This window comes from Falco cherrug, chromosome Z (genome assembly GCF_023634085.1).
Source record: "Falco cherrug isolate bFalChe1 chromosome Z, bFalChe1.pri, whole genome shotgun sequence".
NCBI classification, from domain to species: domain Eukaryota; kingdom Metazoa; phylum Chordata; class Aves; order Falconiformes; family Falconidae; genus Falco; species Falco cherrug.
In genome coordinates, this window is record NC_073720.1 from 57,647,741 (window position 1) to 57,670,983 (window position 23,243).

General features: G+C 37.6%; 1 protein-coding gene across 1 annotated transcript in view; it reads right to left on the reverse strand.

Annotated features, from left to right (window-relative positions):
• ST8SIA4 (ST8 alpha-N-acetyl-neuraminide alpha-2,8-sialyltransferase 4) overlaps positions 1–23,243 on the reverse strand; it is a 58,608-nt gene that overhangs the window by 29,632 nt on the left and 5,733 nt on the right. Inside the window, exons 3-4 of the mRNA XM_005446853.4 lie at positions 13,876–14,133; positions 854–1,147 (exon numbers count right to left, since the gene is read on the reverse strand). Coding sequence (XP_005446910.1) covers positions 854–1,147; positions 13,876–14,133 — 552 coding nt within the window. The remainder of the gene's footprint in view (positions 1–853; positions 1,148–13,875; positions 14,134–23,243) is intronic.

Below are 23,243 nucleotides of genomic sequence, written 5' to 3' on the forward strand. Positions count from 1 at the left end.
ATACACAATCTGTGTACAAACTGGTGTACAAGCCTATTCCAATACTTTAAAAGGCATCTCCCCAAACCCCACAAACAGATACCATAGTTAAGGAACGCAAGCAGAATATTATCATACTGTCATAAATCACTGCACAGATACTGCATTGCCATCATCTTCTGAATGTTTTTTACGTATAGCCCTATATATCCTTACTTGTAGTGACAAAGAAATTGGAGCCTTCACCTGAGAGTCTCGTTTAGTATGGGATTAAAAAAAGTCTGCACAAATCATGGATGCATTTTATTTAACACCTGGTTACATTAATGTTTGAAGTGATTCTGATCAATGTTTTTTAATTGCCCAAGCATCTGGCCAAATTCAAAAGATTGCTACAAAATCCTAGACGTTTTAGGAAGAAGCTCATTATTTTCACATCTGCCAGACTTCATTATTTACATGGTTGTTACTTTAGCGCCTATGCTATTTAAATTATATCTATCTCCACAGTCTTCCCTAAAAGAAGACATGTAGCACTTTCAATGTCCTCTGATTTGATGACTCAACAGATATCCTCTGAATTCAGACTACTTTTTCATTAATTTATCACTATAATGATATTTTAAAAAATTGTATTAAAAGTGAAAAGTTGTTGTGCTAATGCATTTCAGTTTTTTGTACTACAGCAGGCTAAATAAGTAGATGACATTGATTACCAAACAAACTCACTTTATCATAAATGCAATCCATTAGAACAATAATGGAAACACCACACTCCTTTCAATGTTTAACATTAGCTTTTTTCTGTCTGCCAAGAGTTCTAGTTATGAGCTTCATTGTGCCAAGGACAGACCAGTCTTTTCCAGACACTTACCCTCTGACAGCATGAATAAGTCTCAGTGATGGATAGGCGGTTCGCACTCTCAATTTATTCTTAAGGATTAATGCATTAACCCACTCCACATGCTTCTCTCCACCTTTGACCATGAAAGCAGGGATCCAAAGGACACTGTCATTCAGCATGGATAGTCTATGCACAAATTTTTCTCTGTCACTCTCATTCCGAAAGCCTCCAAATGCTCTTTGTACAACTGATGGGTTCATGGTAATAAAATCAGATTTAGTTCCCACATCGGCAGCAAACTCCACCACAGGAGCTAGATTGCACCTGAAGAGGAAAAAATTAATGGAAAAATGAAAATAAATATGAAACATTAACTCAGAAAAATGTGTGCATGAAGGGAAAGCTGAAAATGAACATGCAAGCTTTTTTCAATTTAACATGAGAAATAAATACTAGTGGTAATAGGTGTGATTAGACATAGCATTTTACCCAACTTAAGGCACTCATTAGACACATTTTCAAAAAGCATTAAATGTACACAATGCTGTGAGAAAAAAAAAGTTCTTTGTACATTTGAAAACCATGTCATCATGCTTTAAAATGCACTGACAGCTAAAGTAGCACTTAGGAAGAAGAGTATGCTTCCTAAGACCTGTTACCTTTCATCTGCGTTCGTTTGTCAACATGTTACCAACAGTTCACACTCTTAAAGGAAGCCATGCCAGTCAATTAAGGTATAATTTATACAGGTCATTGCATTATTTATTTTTTTTACAATAGAGGATTGAAATATCATTGACAAAAAAACTTTACTCCATACTAAATGATTTTTTTTTTATATTAGCACTACAGCTGATTGGATGTCTTGAAATTTAGTATTTTCATTTCATTTAGAAATGAAATTTTGGGAAAAAAGTATTAAACTTTCCTCAACGTCTGTTTAATTTTGCAACAACTTTGTGCCTTTTTCCTAGGCTTGACAAAAAGGTCTCATCAGGCCTCTCTTCAGCAGTTTTCTACCTCAGTTATATAAATACATACATATGTATATATCTATCTATAAAAAAATCACAGAGGGGCAGTGTTCTCCACGGGCAGCACTGGATGCAGATGACAAAACACAGTTCAGAAATTAATTAGGACTTCAGTCATCAGTATGGTCTGACTGAAACAAATAACCTCTACAACATCCTCAGTGATTTAGCCTGTAGCTGGTATGCCCCCAAATAAGTATCCTGTCACAACAGTATTTTCACAGTTTATTAAACTGCTCTGTTGAGGTGAAGGATGCTAAGAAGCAATGTCAGAATTGGGTCCTTCAAAACATTTGCATGTTATTATATTCCTAATATAAACAGTATTCTATTAGTTCTGCAATTTTTTCTGTTACAGTAAACTTTTTACTTAAGCTTATCCTTTAGCATCTTCTAATGGCCAGATCTCCAATGTCGTATAAAATTAACTGAAGTCAGCAAGGCAATATAGATTAACACCAACGGATGACATGACCTAGTCCTAAGTTCTTCAGAACATTTTCATTCTGTAATTATCAACTAAAGAAACGGTCCTATCTTCTCCAGAAAGAAATGTTCTGAAGACTGTAAAGCCTATACATTCTTCAGAGATAAAGCTGCCCAAGTTTCCAATATGTGGGCAGCTGTAAGTGTTCTTAGGGAACAGATTTACATTCTTCACTGTCTTTACACATCTATTCCACAAACCATCTGCATGTATTACAGGATGCTAAGAGTAATATCTTTTAGAAAATGGTAGTTAGGGCACAAGAAAAACACACTGATTTCAATATTGGCCTTGAAAATTGTTTCTAAAAATCTTAATGCATGAACCTGTCACCTGGAACTGTCAAAAGTCTGATGTCACATACAATCTAGAAAAAAAGTATCCAACCAAGGACGTAAAATTAACCAAACAAATTCACTAAATTAATTACCACTGCTCTTGAAAATACCTCTTTCAGGGACAGACTGAAAGTATGAAGGAGTATTGCACAGCAGTGTTTTTTTTGGCAGTCACACACATGCGCATGAAAACATCTATTACTTACAAACATAAGATAGAGCTTGACATTGCAAATCCTGCCATGTCCAACTTTGAGAAGCACCGATGTACCAACACCACCTTGTTGGAAAAGCTGTAAGCCACATGCAAAATGTGCACATATAACATAGGCCCTATGGTCCTAACATGATTACATGTCTTTTGACAGCGCCTTTCTAATCTACCAAAAGCATCAGCGCCTGAATCTTAAAAGTGTATATAGTTTGAAACTAGCATATAAATGTAATTTCACCCAAATACTGAAAAAAATCACCACAGGCATACCAAATACAAGTTATGCGTACCTTACATGCCATTACTGCTTCACTAGTAATATACTTCATATCAAATACAGTATTTTATAAAGGTATACAGCGTATGCAATATAAATTCTTAACACACTGCATATTCAGATTTTTCAAGTGTAACTTCAGAGAGTTATGAGTAATCCAAATGCACACAGTAACAGTAAGGTTATCTATGAACAGTTACTTTAGAATATTAGCCACATTTTTAAACCTTTAGTGTCTCAAATCAGACACCTAATTATAACATTAAAGGCAGGTAAGGCATTTTGCTTTCCAAACAGTAAGCACCTCTTAACCTTTCATCTTTTAAAAACTCAATTACATAAATATGGATTAGTAGCTGTGCTGGTTTGAAATAATGTGGTAAGTACATGTGCACTTTGAAAGGCTCTGTTTTCAAAGAAGTAACTAGATGCTGTTAGCAGTAAGATTGTTATTTTAGTAGAACATGAATACAAGACCCACTCTGCACATATTTCTAGCTCTGTTAAGAAAATAAACATTGCTAAAGTAGCTGTAGTTGACCAAGTTATAAACATATTACCTTACTAAGCCCCTTCTCATTTTCTTTAGAGGTTACTTCCTTCAAAGAAATTATTCTAGTGCTTGTTAAATTGGAAGTGTTAACACTGAGTATTTATGTATTCACAGAAATGGAAAATTAAACACACCTGCCAAAACCCATCAATTAAAATCAGCATATTCTTCAGTAGGGAGTAAATCGAGCACTTATGTCAGGAGTGTTTCTCCATGAGTTCAAGAGTTTATGTGCTAGTGACAAACGGTAATACTTAGCCTAAACTGCTAGTAACAGCTAATTATTTCCAGTTTGAGTTCAAGAAAATTTTATACAAAGGTATCACAGAATTAATCATAGGATAGTTTGGGTTGGAAGGGACCTTTAAAGGTCATCTAGTCCAACCCCCTGCAATGAGCAGAGACATCTCCAACTAGATCAGGTTGCTCAGAGCCCTGTCCAACCTGACCTTGAATGTTTCCAGGGACAGGGCATCTACCACCTCTCTGGGCACCCTATTGTTGTGTTTCACCACTCTCGTTGCAAAAAATTTCTTCTCTGTACCTAGTTTAAATCTACCCGCTTTTAGTTTAAAACCGTTACCCCTTGTCCTATCACAAAGGTCCCGCTAAAATATTTGTCTCAATCTTTCTTACATGTTTCAGGGCTAGTAAAACTAGCTATGGCATATTTGCATATAGACCTGACTATGTGTAAATAATTTTTGTTACCTGTTTCAGAGTTTTTGTCTTAACATCTTATGCATCTTTATGCTATGGCCACAGTTTCATACAGTTGGAATTTTTAAGTCTGTTTTATTAGCCAATGTCAATAATCTCCTATCAATTTGAGGGGCTCTTTCAAGAAAACTTCATATTCAGAGACACACATAAACAAGTACTTATTTTAAGTCAAATTAAGAAGCCTGTTATCTGAACAGCTTTGAAATAGCAATGCCCTTGTTATAGTCTTTAGTTCTAGCTCATTTGTCGCAAGGCACGGAATGCTAAATATACCCTTAACAGTGATCAGGAGGGGCAGGGGACTGCACCACTAGCTTTACCTAGGAATCTGTACACAACAAATGAAACCATGCTTTTAAGTTGTTATTGCTATATCAGATCCAGCAGGAAGAAGACTAATTTAGTGAGCTTCCTCTCTCTCACATGCCACATTACTGATACATTGCGACTATACGAATGCTTAAAATATCACTCCAAAACATATTTTTCTGTAACGTACCATCATCTTCCATTCATTCTATAAAAACTTCAGTGTCACCTGCAAGTTAGTTAACCTGCAAGTAAGCAGGCTGATGGTCAAAGCTGAGGACAAACTTACTATGAGGTGACTAACGCTGAGGATATATGAACACTTTGTAATTAACAGTCACAGACAGCACTGAAGATTGATGACCAATTAAGCAAACAGCTGTAAATATAAGCACTGAGAATATACATCACATTCACCAAGGTCTGTAAACCTCTTTCTGCTGAGCCTAAGCTATTGACTGCTTCCAGAAAAAATGATGAAATGCAGCTTGCCCTAGCAAAAAGTTTTGCAAAATAATGGTTTCCATTAGTTCCTCTTTTTTCTTTTTTTTTTCCCCCCATAAAAATTCACTATAAGTGTATTCTTTGAAACTAACAAGCTAGTGGCTATTCTATGTATTTTTGTTTAATCAGAAGCTCTAGCTCCTTCTTTTTTTCCCTTGCACTAAGCTAGCGAATAACAAGAGTCTTTATTTGCTCCCTTATTTCTAAGCACGATCTACAGCAGAAGTGTTCAGGAACTGTTCTAATGAGACAAAGCCTGGTACGTCTGGGAGAGGGGTTTAGGAAAAAAACCCAAAACTATGTAAGTGGGATACTACCAATCACAGATTATGAATGTATCATATGCAACAATATATAAGGTGTTTCTACTGCTGCAGACCTCGTTTTTCCCATGACATCAGCCCAGACAACATCCAAAATCCCAGCACAGCCATTTCAACAGGGTAGTTAGTCTAAACTTACTATCAGGCATCAATTACACCATTTAGATAATCAGTAAGTTTACAGGGCCACGTAATTTACATACTATTGATATATATTCATGATACTCAATTGCAAATATATATAGAGAAAATATTCACAGGAAAAATGCAGAGGTTCCCACACACAAGCTTGCAGTGTGACAGCAACAGATTTAACAGGAACATGCACCACAATGCTATCACTAAAGAGATCTGCTGTAAATGGAAAAAATTAGTTCACATCTGAAATACCACATAATATTTGGGTATCTGTAGAAATAACCGAGATGCTAAGACACAGACTAAAAAATCTCAGTGACTGCAATCCTGCTTCTTCCACAACCATGTGTTGCATATGTGAGTTACAGTGGGATATATTCAGAAAAAGTGTGAGGAAAAAAGAACCAGACAGCCAAAGGCTGGGCTTGCATGCCATGAGAAAAAACTGAAGAATGGAGTAAGCACTTTTATATCACATTTACACCAAAGTAACCAATACTGGGTCTGCTGTGACACCTTTATGGCCCAAACACATCCATAACATGCTTAGTCTTTTAGAGAGCAGAGCTTAACAAAGAAAATAATGATATCATATTCACAAAATAGACTCAAATGAGAAGTCAGTTATTCCACAGAGCTTCAGTTGAACATGTTTGGTCACTAATAAGTTTACAGCTCATGTATATGCATGTAAATGTCCAATACATAATATGCATAGGCCATATATCGGTATTTTCACGTTAATTTTATTTAAAAGCCATAAAAATTTGCTTGAGTAAAAGCGAGTACTGTTTCCACTTTATTTGACACTAAGAACTGAAAGAATATTCCTCATACAGTAACAATACAAGAATTGGCCATGAATCTGTATAATTGTTAATCCTTTAACAATCTACGCACTTAAGGTTTACAGGTTAGAATAAATATTTAGAAACCACTCCAAAGCCTAAGCTGCACAAAAGTGCCGTAAAGACATGCTTTGTTTCATTTATATCTTCTCCTTGTAGAGCAAAGCCAAAAATATCCACCACACAATATTACCAACATGCACTCTGATAAGCCAAAAATGAAAATTAGATTGTTGTTGGAAGACGTAATATTAAACCTCTCTGAAATATAAGGCATTATCTAAACTAGTAGCAATAACGCGCACTCTTTCCTCAATTGCCTGAAAGCTTTTATATTCAGGTTTCTATGCAGATTCCTGTAAGAATCAAAACTGCAATCTTGAATTCAATGATTCTTGTCATTTTAAGAAACACTTGGATATTAAAGTAAAATTCAAGGCTTAAGGACTTAGGAGGAAGAAAAAAAAAAAAAAAAGTTGAGTTCAAGGCAGCAGACAACCTAACAGTTGGAGTATTCTCTACCTAGTCAACTTGCAGGAAGCACATCACCCTAGTAGTGCCTGTGTATACCAAGCACATCATTTCATCCCGAAGTTCAAACGAAGGTGTGCTGCACCACTGTCATAACTTTCACATATGCATACACCCAAAAAAGGCATATGTATAAAAAAACCCATGCACAAACCTCATATCTTCCCCTGCCAAATCTAATGATTAGCAAAATGTATGGATTCTCTCATGTTCTGTATACTTGTTTGGCTGAAGATAAAACTAAAATTGCTTCAAATTAACTGTAGGGATCTGGATTAGCAGGGAATCCTCTGACATATCCCACTTCACCCCAGGTCCTTATCCTCTGCATGGCACAATGAAGAATGTCTCATGACAGCTGCAAGCTGTGTAGAGGCTCAGGTACAAAATAATTATGTATTCTATTCACACACAAGCATCACAACTGTCTTTTAAAATGTGCCATGTAAAATATACCATTATTGACCTGATACCCCTTTTATAACACGTCTACAAGAATCCTGAATTTATGATTGATTTAACTTTAGTTTGAAGATGGGATTTTTGTATCATGACCTGCTAATAAACTTCATTACTTCTTGTTGCCCAATCGACAATCTGTACTGATAATTATTAAATTCATTCTTCCTAGCATCTTCCTTAACACCAGTGACTGAAATGCAAGTTATCCTCAACTGACACAGCACAATGAAGTGACAGAAAAGTTACGTTATTTTAGAAACAGTGGCAAAACACATTATCTACCTCTTTATTGTGACTCCTTGCCGCAACATTACCCATGAATTAAGAGTTTCACTGCTCTTTCCAATACTATTACTTTCACACCAAAACAATTTCTATCACTGAAAGTTTGTAAAAAACCAAACAAAACCAAAAAACTTTACAGCAGTGAAATACTGAGAATATCTTAATGTAAGAAAACCTGAGAAATGGATCTACATCTTTGCCTTTTCACATGAAAATACCTTTAAACATTACTGTCTGTAAACAGCATATTCTACAGGGCAATTACCAAAATGCTACAGAAGTGTTACTATTCTGGTATAGAAAACTTTGAAACAGTTAGTTCTGCAACACCATGAGGATAGAAAGGGTTAAAAAAGTTGCATTATCATTTCAAAAAATTCAGGCAAAATCACTGTTTTTATTGTTTTGGAGAAGCACTTTTGGGTCATGAGTTTGGAATGTAGAAAAAAAGCTGTAGCTTGAGCACTCAAAACCAGAGAACAGGAAAAAAGGCAATGTTTAGCCTAAGACTGTTCTGGTCATCATCACACTACTTAATCAAAATGCTCAGTCAATGAACAAATGGATTAGTTGAGCCTTCCTGAATTTGAAACTGTTCAGAAAACTACTAAATTAAAAGCTCTTATTATCAACAATAAGAGCAAGCAACTTTGAAATAATTTTATTCTTTTACCTCAGGGTAATTATATAAAGAGTCAGGCTAACCCTATATGCTTGACATTTGGATGCTGACAGGCAACTATTTAAGAAAACACTGGAATCTTTTGACTATTTCTATATGGGTTTACAGAAGTCACTCCTTATTGATGTTTCCTAAGCCTTGTAAACTTAGGTCTTTAAATCTCCCCTATCATCTACCTGAGAATTAGCTTTGGAAGCTGCACCGAAGTGGGACTTATAAATGGCTATGAAGCATTCCCAATACTGTGGCTCACCAGCGTAGGTATCACCAGGTGCTATGTACTGACTGAGCACGAGATTCAGCTTCATAAGAAGACATCTCTGTATCAGCTCACGCCCCATGACAGGCTGTGCCTGGAGTAGTGGTCATACAAGGAACCTTCCAGCAGCTGAAGACATCACGAAGTGAAGCCAAAAAGGGAAAACGTGGCCACAAGAAGCCAGGCCTTCTCCAAGATCGTCCTGAGGTGGAGGCTACTCATGTCTAACTTGACTGGAAACACAAAACAGATACACTGGCACTCCCCCTTTGTCAGGCGCCCAAATCACTGAGCAAGAACAGCTGAAGATGATGGCTTTCTCTTTCTTCTGCTTTCATTTAATGTTTGAATGTAGTGTAACAACTTGTAGGAAGAGACAGAGGGCAAAAATAGAGCTGCCACATCTGAGAGCTGAAAAATATCTAATGAGCTAGTCATAATGTATTCAAATGCTATTTTTAAGGGAAGAATGATGTTTAAAATAAGTCCGTTAAATTAGCAACTTCACTTTCAACAGATGTGCTTGCTCTGAGCATCCAGTTTTACTGGCACAATGGTTATGCTCCAAGCAAGGTGTACTGAATAAATAATTGAATAGAAAAGCTTATACAAATTACTACAAAAAAAAATTAGAACATAAGTACATTAATATCTTAATTTTTTTCATTCAAGCAAATGATTGTCTTTCCACATCAAAGATGAAGGAACAATACAGAAGAAAGAAGCTACTCCATCACTTCTTGTTTACATATTAATATTAGCAGATAAATTTAAATTGTTCTTCTGAAATAAGTAACCACACCTCCATGTGGAGGTCAGGAAGTCTGTCCTTTTTTTCTTCCTGAACAGATACACTGTCTTCTGCTCATATCACAATTGCCTGCCCACAAAACCAAGATGTCAGGGAGGAAGTCAAACAGTTTATCCTCCTTTTTGCATAGGATAAAAGAGGATAAAACAAATTTATGAAAGGACTGTGAGTTTTTTCCATGTCAACGTCACTAACCCCAAGAATTGCCAAGTCAAAAAATGAAAGTCAAAGGACACTGGAAAAATAAGAGTTGCATTTGCCCACCAAAATTTAATCACCAATGATGGCAAAAATATTCATCTTGACTCCTACATGCTGACAGAGTTAGCAGAAAAACACTCCAATGGGAGAAATAAGCATTGTAACATATAAACTAGACACTTCAAAGAAAGAAGCAATTAATATCCTCTCACGGCTGCTCCTTGCCAGGGAAGCCCTAAGCTAGTCAAACAGCTTCACTGAACAGGCCTGTTCTTCATATGGTCCCACTGAAACGAAAAGGACTTTTCCAGGAGTAGTGTCACCATGAGAAAACCCACAAGATTATTTACTGGTTTGGGGGTTTTTTTGGCTGGTTGTTTTTTAACCAAATAACTCCAAAACTCTGCTTGGCCTCTGCTTTTGAATAGCTCCCATCATGAATGCTGAATTCCATTAATTTGAAAAAAAAAACCCCAGAAAATGTTTCTTCTGATCTTTAGCATTGCTCAAACTCTGAGCCCAAAGCCAAACTGAATTCTTTTTGGTAGTTATTGGCTGCCGGGAAGTAATTCCAGGAACGTGAAAGTTGTTACTTGGAATGTTTAGTTTTGTTGTTTTACATTCACCCAAAATGCAGTTGTATTTTTCAGGAAGTCCTATGTAACTATGCATTTTAAAACGCAGCACTTAATACAAGAAGTTCATCTGTTCTGTAAGATGTTAACAGCCAACACAGCCCTGGCATGAGAATTTCAGCATGAGAAAGTGTAGAAAATGGGGGAATAAGACTTACTGCATTTAAATTTCACAGGCAGTGAATATCATATATCTGACCCAACAACTAGAGGAACAGCTGAAATCACTACCATGCAAAACCCAGCTTCTGCAACAGCACTTGGCCATTTATACATTTTAAATGCAGTCTGGTTGATTATCTCATATTTTCATTCTAATTTATTTTATGGAATCAGATTTTTGAAAGCTTCAGAGCCTTTCTGAGTATGGTATCAAAACGTAGCATGGTTTAGCTCACCACTACAAATACAGCAAAGGTACAAGGATCAATAGTCACTCAACAGGGTGTAAAAATGAGAGTTAAAAAGCAAAGGAATATGGGAAACAGGAAATAGTTTATAGTCAGCATAGGGTTATTTTTAATAGGAAAGAGTCTCCTTGCTTCCCGTTTCAACTAGATGGGTCACATTTTCTGTCAAAACAGGCATGACTTCACTAAACTTGTGCAACTAATCCATTTTACCCTAGAAGAAGGTATGTCCCTAGACTCCTGATTTCTGATGCCATGAGAACAAAGTAAGGCCTTATGTGATCAAGTCATTAAAACCAAGCCACTTTAAAATGTTCAGTAAATACAGTAAATCTGCTTATGCTGACAAGATATCACTGTGTTTGTAAAAAAAGACCCTTATTTATGCACTTGCAGAGATGCCTAAAGAAGAATTGTTTGCTGACAGAATTGTATGTTGGCTTGCAGGCGTGCTTATTATTTCACTGTAGTTTAGCTACCTTTTTTCAAACATTTTCCATAATAGAAGTACTCTAATTATCCAGTGTCTCTGTTGGATCAATGTTCTTTGAGAGGCATTATTATACAGAAGGCACTGAATATGCTGCAATGTCTCAAAGGAAGATGAAAGTTATTAGTAACTTTGGACGACTTTCAAAGACAACGACAGATAACTACCACTTCAATAATTTAAGTTTGGTAGTTATTTCTGTTCTTCTTTATCCTTAAAGCATATATTCTGTGTCTTTATCAGTTATTACTAACATCTTCATACCACCTTTATAGGAGCACTAAAATTCAGGATACTGAGTATATTATAGTAATGCAAATACTGCTCTATGTCTGCTGTGTCCTCTTCATTTTCACAGATCTTCACTATCAGTTTTATCATTAAATAAATGGTATTGTTGGTGTTAGATATAACACTAGAAATGCTGCTCTAAGACACAGTTCTTGAAAACACACGCTTTCTTTTCAGATCTCAAAAAGAACATATGCTACTATCAAAATCAACTGGATAATATATTCAACCAAAATAGAACGACATACTTGTCACAGCACATAGGCATAACGCACTCAGCATCAGGAGATTCTACAAAGATGTTCATCAGCTTATACACCTAGCTGCACACAGTACATAAACTGCTTTTCAGAACACGATCCGGTGGTGAGTAGAATGAATGCATTTTACTTTTAGAGAAATCAGCTGAAGGCAAAGAGAGTAAGAGTGTCACTGTACATTTTAGCACAAGAATTCTAACAGCAATAGACATGAGCAATTGCCAACTATGCTGGTACCATTAGATCACATGATTACGTATCATGTTGCATACAATTTTTTTTTTTAAGAGGAAGAGAAGGAATGTAGGAAACTAATTGAAAAATGCTTTGCCTTTTTAACTCAAAATACGAATGAATTCATTGCTATTTCCTTTGAACAGATGTTATGCACCTATGCACCAACCCAGATATAAATAAATGATTACCGTAGTTTAACCTATGAGATAATCTGTGAACTTTGAAATGTTTTAACTTTGATTTCTAAATCCAAAAATTTCACTGTATTAAAACTCTCCATAGGCTGCAGGATCAAGTATTCTATTCCCAGAAGCTTATAAAAATTATTATACACAATATTGTCAGACTAACTAGTTGTTGCACTGATCACTTTAGTCATACACGGTATGAGAGATGTTTCTCCAGTCTAAATAACTGATTAGCGACATCAATTCCTTGATGTTCCTATTAAGCTTCGTCATTCTTCATTCATAAACAAACCTTATAATATTATCTTTACTTCATGTGACTTTAATTAGTTAAAATCTCCTATCTGAAACCATCATTTAGTTTCATGGCTAGTTAAAAAACAGGGAAGAGCATAAAGATGACTTCAAAGAAATTCAGCCTATGATTTAAGAAAGGTATGTAGCTTGCCTTCTGAAAGAAAATTTTCATCCAGAAAATCCAGTCTCTAAATTTTTCTGTAGTACTGTTAAATGAATCACATTTAAACTCTGAGAGATAAGAAAAGCATGTCAATGGATTTTTTTGGTTCTTTCTGCAATAAGGATGCTAATTTGGAAGACAAGAGGTACAAGGAAAATGAGAGTGGTGTGTTATTGTTTCCATTACCACTTCCTAGTATACCTTCCAAATAAAATACAACTTTTATGTCTGTATCTTGTTTCAGTTTACATACTGAAAAACTGCAATTGTTCTTTTCCATATCCTTTTGATATTTTTTGTCACCATCTTTCTTCAAGGTGAGAAAAGAAAAAGCAAGTAACTCATAATTATGACTATTTCTGTAATGTTTTCTCTCACTGCCCTTCTGTTTTCTGCCCTTTCACTCTTCTCAAACCAAACCAATTGAAACTTCTGCTTCAAAAGCAAAAGGACCTCTCTCTTGCCCAGCCTTCTCTATACCCATATAATGACAGGCTGTCAAATGAAGCCCGCTATTCCTCTTTATTTCACATTGATATGTGAACAAAAAATATTCTATTGTGCCTGTTTGAAGACTGAATAAAAAGTGAAGCATATCAACATTTTTGCCTAAAACTTTTCAATGCAATCTGAAGGGATTTAGATGTGTGACTTCCAATTACCTTAATGGCAGCCATCTGGGCTCAACATCAACACATGACACTGAATTTTTACCCTACAAGGAATGCAGTAATTTACAATAGGCCATATTTCTTGGCCAAGAATCAAGAAAGAATTGTTTTGACAGAGAAAACATTGTGCATTTATTCTACCAGGGCCTCCATAAGAATATTTATTTTGTCTGGCATGAAAACAACAAACAGCAAGAATAAGTAGCACAAACCTCTCTCCTCTGGCCCTTGTTTTACTTTCACTGTAAAAATAGTTTTCATGTCAACAATAACGGCATGTATTTAAATTTGGGGAATCACACAATGCAAGATACCGTTTCAGATTAATTTCAGATAATGCCCGAAATACATATCTCAGATTAAAATATTTCTCCCATCTTTCCTCCAAGAGACATAGCAGGCTGTATCTTCAACAGCAGATGAAAACTCACCTTATAACAAAGTCATGGCTATCAATCTCTCTTCCACATCCGCTGTCCAGAAGGATGCCAGAATTCCCAACAACTGCACAGGTTTTAAATCGGCGATTCTTCATCGGGGAAACTTCAGGGAGAAGGCTGTGCAAATCCTGAGAAATGTTTAGGGTGCGACGTCTGTCCAGTACATAATGGATTACGTCTCCTGGCTTGAAGCTGCTTTTGACCACTGAGACATCTCGTTCAGCATCCAAGAATCGAAGAATGTTCTTTCTGGGTTGACGGAAAAATGCAGAGATAAAACCCAACTCACTGCTCATGTGGAGTTTATCTAATAGTAACACAGACTGAGCACAGTACGACATAAAGTAGAGGGTAGATAGCGTTAAACAGGCTAAGGTTGTTTCCCATGCTCTACGATGGAGTTAAAGCAAAGCTGTTAGGATTGAGTTCAAATCTTGGTTACAATAGAATATGTAAATACTACAGCGATAGAGCTTAATGACTTCCTATAGACAAAGGCACTGAGAGACCAAGGGAAGATAACTTTGGAAATCAGAAGGCATCCTATTTTGAGTATTTTTACAAAATTTTGGAGTAAACACATATTTGAAAAAGGACCAGAGCAGTTTGTTTCTATAGAAACATAGTTAAATATATGAGATATTTATGATTTAGGAAATAAATGCTTCACTACAATCTCATCTCTCACAGATCAGCTTTTTTCAGAAAGGGCGTGTTTTCTTATAGATTCTTATTTCACCATAAGAATAACATAAGAAGTTTAACTTGCTCCTAGTTGACTGAAGTTCAGCCAAAGTTATCCTAATTAACTTGAAATAAGAACACCCACACAGTCTTTTGTACCAATTTAAATAAAATCAGCTTTAAAACATACAGCAAATTAAATTACTGCAGCTGAGGGGCTAATGAAGCTATTAGCTGAATTCATAGAAACACTTATGAACTCCATCGTTGCTTTAAATCACGTTAGTGCAATATTCGATCTTGCTTCTTTGCAATTAATTGTTTAAACTATTACCCAGGTTCAGACACATACGACTAAGATATGAGGGTTTAACAAGCTACCACAGGTCAAGTGAACTATGGTAATTAAACAGTTGTGTACTCTCAGTGCACAGCAAGTAACAGGTGAAGAATGACTGTTTAAACGTCAGCTGAAGACATTAAGTCATGGTAATTGAACCTCCTTAGAGGGGTGGGGGCATGCATCTAAAAACTGACACTTTCAGCACATAAGTTCAAAAAAAATGCTTCTAATGACTGCCACTATGTAATGCCCAATACCTGCACTGGGCAGTGCTGAGCAGTTTTCTGTACACACTCATCCTTGGCATAAAAAGCTGGAAAGGACTCCAGGCCAGAGCTGCAGGAACCACTAGTAGCTCAGGACTGCAGCTGAGCAAAGCCTTACCAGCTTGTGTCCATCCCTACTCTGCAAAGCACATACCTTCATGAAAAGGCATAAATATCACCTCTGAACCTAAGCCTATACTTAAGTACAATACACTTACGGAACAGATGGCAAGTGCCGAGCTGGGGCAGGGTGTTCACTACATTATAATTTGAATACAAACTTTTGCCTCTGCAACTCTAGCAAGACAAGAAGAAAAACAGTAACTTAATACTTTCCACTGCTGTCAGCAGGTAAGGTGGAATTTAAAACAGAACAGACATTTCATTGAGTAAGAGAATGCTATTTTTACATAATAAGTTTCTAGAGCAGAACTTCCTTAGAGTAGATCAAAACAGGAAAAGGTAACTAGAGATGCCACTCAAGCAGCTGTAACATGCACTCAGAGACATAAAGGGGAAATAATCGCTCCTAAGTGAGAAGGGATGAACTACAGGAAAACCATGCTCACCACCCAGCTCTTGTGTCACTGCCTCAGCAGGGAAGAGTATGTCCAAACCTTGCAACCAGTGACACAAAATAGCCTGGAACTGACCTTAAAAGCCATAGGGGAAGTGAAAAATGATAGAAATATTCAAGTGTTTCCTGTCATTTCTTAAACTAGGATAAACAAAAAAAAAAGAAATGAAAGTATGTTTTGGACTGTTACAGCTGTCACGTGTGAATGGAGCAGCATCAGAGCAAAGAGCTTGTGCTGAGGCATATGAGGGACTCAGAATAAAAGAGCAAGAAAGTGTTAAAATCCTGAGTGTCTAAAGCTTTTGGTAAGGCCAGGCAAGGTATTTCTGTAAAAGAAAGAAGACTCTACTTCAGCCTGCAAGCTGAATGGGCATAGAATCTCCATCAGTTTGATAAGTTCTTTTTGTAGGTACTCTGCAACAGATAGTAAATCACTACAAAAGGAGAAAGAGGAAGAAAGGAGGACTTTCCAAAGGAGTATTAAAAATTACTAAAATTCTTCATTACCTAAGAACAGAGCTACCAGAGCTGTGGCTATAAAGGACAAGATGAATGCATCAAGTTACCAGTAGCATCAGACAAGCTATCTAAAGACTCATTTCACATGCGCTCGTAACGTGAGAATGATTGACCACAAAGTCGTCTCAAGAAGCAAAAGTAATTATGTGAAACATACAGAAACCTAGGTCTCTGACTAAAAAGTCATATGTGATCACCAGAAGATTCGCTTTAGTAGTTTAAAGTACCCATCCCTGATAACTAGAATGAATGGGCCCAATACTGTTTCTGTTAGCAAATAGCAATATCTGTGTGTGAATAGAACATCTTGTGTATTATTTTAAAACATAAAAGGAAGACAGTGAAGGTATACAAACAGTGCCAATAAAGTATAAGTGCCTTGGCTTCCATTATTAATTTGGTACTTACAGTCAAATTTCATTTATCACACTATGTGCTTACATACCCTCACAGAAGTCCTCCAAAGGGTTAAGTGGACCTGAATGAGATTCAGATAATCAACCACTTATTTAACAGAGCTGAAAAATCCAAATATCTAAGGAATTTAATTTTCAATAAAATTTTGAGATGGACAAAAGTCACTGAATCATAGTATCTTCTCACATTATTTAAAAATGTTTTCTTATCTGCAGTTGTCAGTAGCATATCCAATTAAATGTATGCACAGGTATTACAGTACACATAAGAATCCTTGTATAAGACGTGTAATAATGCTAACATTAAAGTATTTTAATCAATTCATCTGACTCTCCAGAGATCTTTTAATACTGAAAGAAATACGATAAAGAATGCAGAGTTCATGCTACAGTTTTAAGTTCCTCTGTGCTACTGACTCATCTGTACCATGGGGATAGTGGTACTTCCCACTTTCACATAAGTGCTGAGAGAAAAAAAAAATATATTAGGGGATATGACAAAAACTGAAAGAACATACATGAGTGTCTCAGTCTTGATGCTGGTTAATAATAAGAACTTGTTTAAACCTCTGTTCTGTGCCACAAAGAGCACTGAAAATAGCACAAGGTTATTCTGATTAAACAGACATGACAAAATAATTTAAAGAAAGTGCCAAACCACACTCAGCTACATATAAAATTCAAAAGTAAGGTCAGTTAGAGAAAGGAAAAAAACAGAATAATTTTTTGTAAACCTTAAAGCAAAGGTGTTCTGCAACCTTAAGCTAAAATGTGTAAAGAAACTTTTATTTGAGGGGATCTTCAGGTTTTGTTTTGATGAATAAAACCGGGATGTGGCCTGAGCCCTTTGTGGGCAGGTGGGGCAGATGTGTCTCACTTATCCGAAGCCAAGCAGCTGCTTGCAACATGTTTACATGACTTGCAGAAATATGGTGTCCAAATTGTGGCTGACCTAGGTTTTTTCTTTGATAAATATTATGAACATCTGGTTGTGGTTAAGTACCAACTACAACTCCTGGTTACCTGATAAGTACATGTTACAGACATCACTGTTTCTGAACAGCTTTCCAGGTGACAGAAATATGTATTGCTCTGGGGCAACACGGTGACATTTTTCTACATATGTACATTTTCTGGTTTTATTTTGTACCATAGTCTCTGTACTACACAACTATTCTCTAATGGCAAACTCTCCTTCATCTGCCCCAAAACTGTGTGGATTAAGGGAAGAAATAAATTGCTTGAACATTTGACTTTTAAGAACACAAGTAGACATATTTTTAGACATCGTCAGGATCACTGAAATATGGCCTCCAACAATTTCACCTGGGAAAATCACTCCTTTTGAGCAAGGCAGTGGCAGAAATCCTCACTGCTGGAGCACCTGGACTTGTCCGGACCCCCTGCGAGGGGAAGTCCTTGAAGGGCATTCTCAGTACCCAGGAAGCTGGGCTAGCTCACCAGCCACCACATTATGGAAACAGAGACAAAGCGATTACCTCATCCACAGTCTGCCCCCACTGAAGGTGTGCCTTCACCTACACCACCTTCAGCCCACGTTTAGCTAATATATTGCTTATAGCCTCCCTTGGTGGGGGCTCAGCAAACACCCCACGCCATCCACACTGGTGCTTCCCTAGCCTCAGCGGCAGCACAGCATTGCTCACGCCAGCTCAGATCTTCCCCACAGCAAGTGAAGCCTGTTCTTGTTCCTTGTACCCTGCCTGTACAAGGCAGAATATTCCTTAGTCTTGCCAACAGCCTTTGTTCACCTGCGGCTAAGAAGTCATCCACCTTTGTTATAAACTTCTGGTTTTTAATTGGACAGGTCATGTGTTGCAGATCTCTGGCCTCTCTCGCTCCTCTCCTGCAGGCCTTCTCTATTCACACAGGTCTTTACACCACTCGATTTTCCAACCCTAGCAAGGCCTGGCACTGCTTCGCACAGCCCAGCTGGAAGGCAGAAGGCAGCTCTCAGCCTTTGAAATCACCAAGGGCTACAACCCAGGCAAAGCATTTTGCCAGCTAAACTACAATTAAAAAGCAAAACGGAACAGGAGCAGTGTGGTAACACAAGGTCACAGCCTGCCCTTGTGGAGGGCTACAGCCCCTGCTGCTGCTGGCCGCCTGGGGCTGCCCCGGGGAACCACGAGTGTTTGCACCTGTGCTGGGTTTGGCTGAAAGGGAGTTTTAAGAACGCATCTTCAAGGAAAGCAGCTTTTAGAATCTTAGAACAGTCTGGGTTGGAAGGGGATTTTAGAGGTCATCTAGTCCAGCCCTGACTCAGATTTGTTAAAAACACACTTAACTGCAACTAACCACAGAAAGGTTCCTGGCATTCCCCAGCCCACGGAGGACCACAAAAACAGAAGTGCCACATTATGGAGGTTGTTCTCTGGCTCTCTCCCCATTCCACCCCTCCTCGTGCTCCTCACTCCACTCCCCCTTGACCAGAAAGGTCACCTCAGCAGCTGGAGCAGTATCAGTAGGTGAAGCAGTACTAATCAGGCACAAACCTTCAGTGGGGATGCAAAAGGGAAAGAAGCCTTTTAAATAGTCTGTGACTCAACTACTGTTTAAGTATGAAGGCTGGCCAGATGTCAGCTTTCACGAAGTTAAGCAAGTTGGAGTCCAAAGAAAGGAGTCAAAGAAGTTAATCATCCCAACTGAAGCTGACTTTTCAGTTGAGGCAAGGGTCTCAGGAGGCAAAAACCCTCAAGGTTTATTATGACTAAACCAGACTAAAAAGCAGCAGTTTGCATGTCTTAGAGACACATAACTTCTGAAGGAAACCAGGTAACTGACCCCAAAATGTTGCTCCAAATGCTTCAGAGCAATTCTACTGCTACATTGTCAGTTTGGTATTTACTGATTGCATTTCATGGTCTTGGAGCTATTTCATGTTAACTTGAAAGACAGAAGAATGATAACAATCTGAACCTTTCTAGAAAGGAAGTTGAATTTTTTTTCATTATTAGGCTGTTAATATCTTACAAGTTCTCATACTTTTCTGACAGGAAATTCCCACTCATCAAGTTCTCTGTCACACTGCAAACAGATAAATACATCCTCAAGACCTTTTTTTTCTTCCCATTTTGCCTTCTTGCAATACAAAATCTTCATCTGCTCCTTCCAATGTAAACCTCCACATTTAATTAAAAATAAGTGGAAGAAGTCACACACTGAGACATCAGACTGTAGTTCATTTCACACAGGTCACAGATGCGCTGGCACCAGTCCTATGCAAAAGGCTTCCTGAGACAGATTTGTGCCACCTCAGCCACATCTCTTATTTCTGCAAGTATGAAAAACTGAAATTTCTTAATATTCACAACTGGAAAACCTTCACATTGCTACAGAGAGTAGAAAGGACTTAAGACATAAAACCTTGCAAACAGTGGATTCTCTCTCTTCATGACTGAAATAATTCACACAGAAAGGGAGCCAAGCAAACAGTCTTCTTCCCTTAGGCACAGAAATTACCAATTATCCTTAAAAAAAGTTGTCAGCAATCAGAAGGTGGTATCAGACAGGAAAAAAATCACTCTTCCACTAGACCAGTCATGACTGGCAAGGCAGAAAATTTGCTACAGTCTCAAATAATTAACAATATCCATCATTTCCACCTCAGTCACAGAAAAACTAGCTCTTTCTTCTAATGCCTGCTTAACATCTCCAAAGGGCTGCTGACCTACCAAGGAGCTTCTACACTCCCAAGACTGCCTCTTCTGGCTGCAAAGTCCTACAGAGCATCTTGTGACACCGCAAACCCAGTGGAAGCTTTTCATCCTCCCATGGGGTCATGATAAAGGAGCTTTTTCTCTCACTGACTCCTATCTGAGCCTTGCCTTGTGGAGAATTCATAGGACCTTCAAGGCTGATGGACTGATCACTAACCTGAGCAAAAATTAGACAGCCAGAGACAATGCCCATGGTCAACAAGGCACATAGCAAAGCATAATATTCTAGCTGCAAGGCAAACAGGTCCAGGCATACCACTGATCAACAGTCCTCACACAAAGGAAAACTGACTATGAAATATTTTCTGTGTTTTAAAATTGCTAACGTGGGTGTCAAGCCAACGTTAAGACACAAAAGTAGCTGCCATTTATGGGTGGTTAAGTTTTATGAAACATCTTTATACTGTACAGTAATGGTTTCACAAATTATTTTTCCACTGCTAAGAACTGATAACTTTTTATACATTATTCAGCTGTCTTTTTGTTTCCCTCTAACCATTACCTGCTATGGTCAACCTCACACCGCAAGACCCCCCCTTGCTCTTGTTAACAGTTGCAATAATTAGAGTATGAATCATCTTCATGGTCTACACAGTGCATGTAACGTACTTCGGAGAGCTGAGCAGTTAGTTTAACCACGAAAACATTCTAGGACATTGCTAGACATATTTGAAGTTAGTCCTGATAGGTCTGTAAATGTAAAAATATTTACGGCTAAGATGCTTCTTACTGCTGTGACAGGGAAGAAAGGTGTATATAGCAAACTGCCTGTAAAAATGAAAGAAGAATGCACATTGTTTAATCAGCATCAGACTGGAACACTTATTACAAGGGGCTGCATGTGGCTTACACAGGGAAAAGCATGCCGAACTCCCTCCCTCACTGCAGAGTATCGTAACTGAATATGCAAGGTATGTTAGCAAAGAGGATTTCTGAAAAGAGTAAGACTGGCGTAGTGCCGATTCCTTTCATGTACTTTATGTCATGTTTTAGCCCTCAGTCACATTAATCTAAATCAATAGTTTAGTGAAAACACCTGCTCTCTGCTCTAGTGTCCATGATAGTATCTATTTTATCTTAAAACAAGACTAATAATGTGGGCATCTAAATGACCTCAACTTCATGCTCTCTACTGTACAGAAAATACACTGATAAAGTGGAACCCTTACTGCTCAAACCAGTGTGTAAGGTACATTATTTTCTTCACTGTACTAGTGAGATCAAAAAAAATGCTTCACTGTACAATTTTTTTTAAAACACCATATCATGATGCTTCTTAAGTGTCCATTAGTAATTTACAAAATGAAAGAACTTCCCCCCCCCAGTCAACAGTAAGGAAAAACCTGATTTTGAAACTCATTATCTTAGTACACTGAGATGATACACATGTAGTAACAGGCTTAAAAATAAAAACTAAAAGCATCCTCTACTCTTCTACCTCTTTGTCTGAATGATGTATTTTGCTTTTGAAATGGGTGAAAGATGAGCATAACCCAAGCTTTATTTTCCTCTCAGTTTTAATCAGAAACTCATTTTAGTAATTGTATTTGTTTACTGTTTGGCTTGAACATCAAGGTGTATTGAATTTAAATGGTTCTGAAATACAACAGTTTTTCAACAAAATGACTGAAAAGAGTTACCTGCCTCTACTTGTAGTCACTCAGTGGCTTCCAAAACAGTTTACTTCACAAGCAGAACAGCATACTATTTTCTCTAATTGTCAGAACTATAAGCTATGATTTGAAATTTCAACAGTACTCTTCTGAAGTTATTCAGTACTTCTCCAACTTAAAAGTTGTCAGTTATATGCATACACATTTTAAATACTGTTACTGAGAAAGAAAAATCTGCTTATCTTTCCTAGAGTAACTTGGAGCAGAACTTAGCCTTTACGGAAGAACCATACTGGTCAAACAGACTGCATGTGAATAGCTGGTCCTGGAAGAAACTCCATTCCAGAAGTGCACCTCAGCTGCATTTTAGGGTGATCACCAGGTCTTCGCCAGCAGGAAACCCAGGCACCTGGGGAGCAGCCAAGTGCCCAAGGGTCCCTTAGTCCAGGCAGTCAGGAAGTGGGGACTCCACAGAGCGTTTGCCAGGCAGCTGAGATACAGATAGAGGCTTCAGAGTATTAATTTGCTGCCTGCCCAAACCCTGCCATGCTTTCCATCCCTGACACTGTTGCTTGGCTTTTGCAGCAGGGCTGTGCTACAGCCATCATAGCACAAGACTTCCAGAAGACCAATCCTTTACTACAGCTCTGTACCATTTCTGAGCTACTCGTACCTTCTGCATATTTTAGAATTGGGGATATAACCCAGCAGTCATTTAAAAAAAACAACCCTAAGGTTCCTCATTCAGAGAGGACATGCTTTCATACATGGAAACATTGCCTGTTCCAGGGTTTTGTAAGCTGTCCTTTAATAAAAGGAAAAAAGTAGAAAGGGAAATGACATAGAAACCACATTTGATTTAAATCAAATCCTTATTCAAAATCTTAAAATTCAGAAAATAGTCTGCTCTGCTATGCAATCGCTCCTAAAACCAGTTATTTTCTATCATTTTTCACAGAATGTGACACTCCTAAGCCCTCCACACTGCCAGCCCACAGTCCACACACATCTCCCACTGGCCACCCTCCTGATCAAGACAGGGAAGATACGATGACATTACAACACACTAAGAAGATTCTACTTCCTCCTCTCTCAGGCCCCAAGGCGAGTAGACCCACAGTAACTACTAAAACACATTAGAACTATCACTCATTTTAACTCTACTGCTGTGTTTTCCCCCTCAACATGAGCCTAAGGTTCT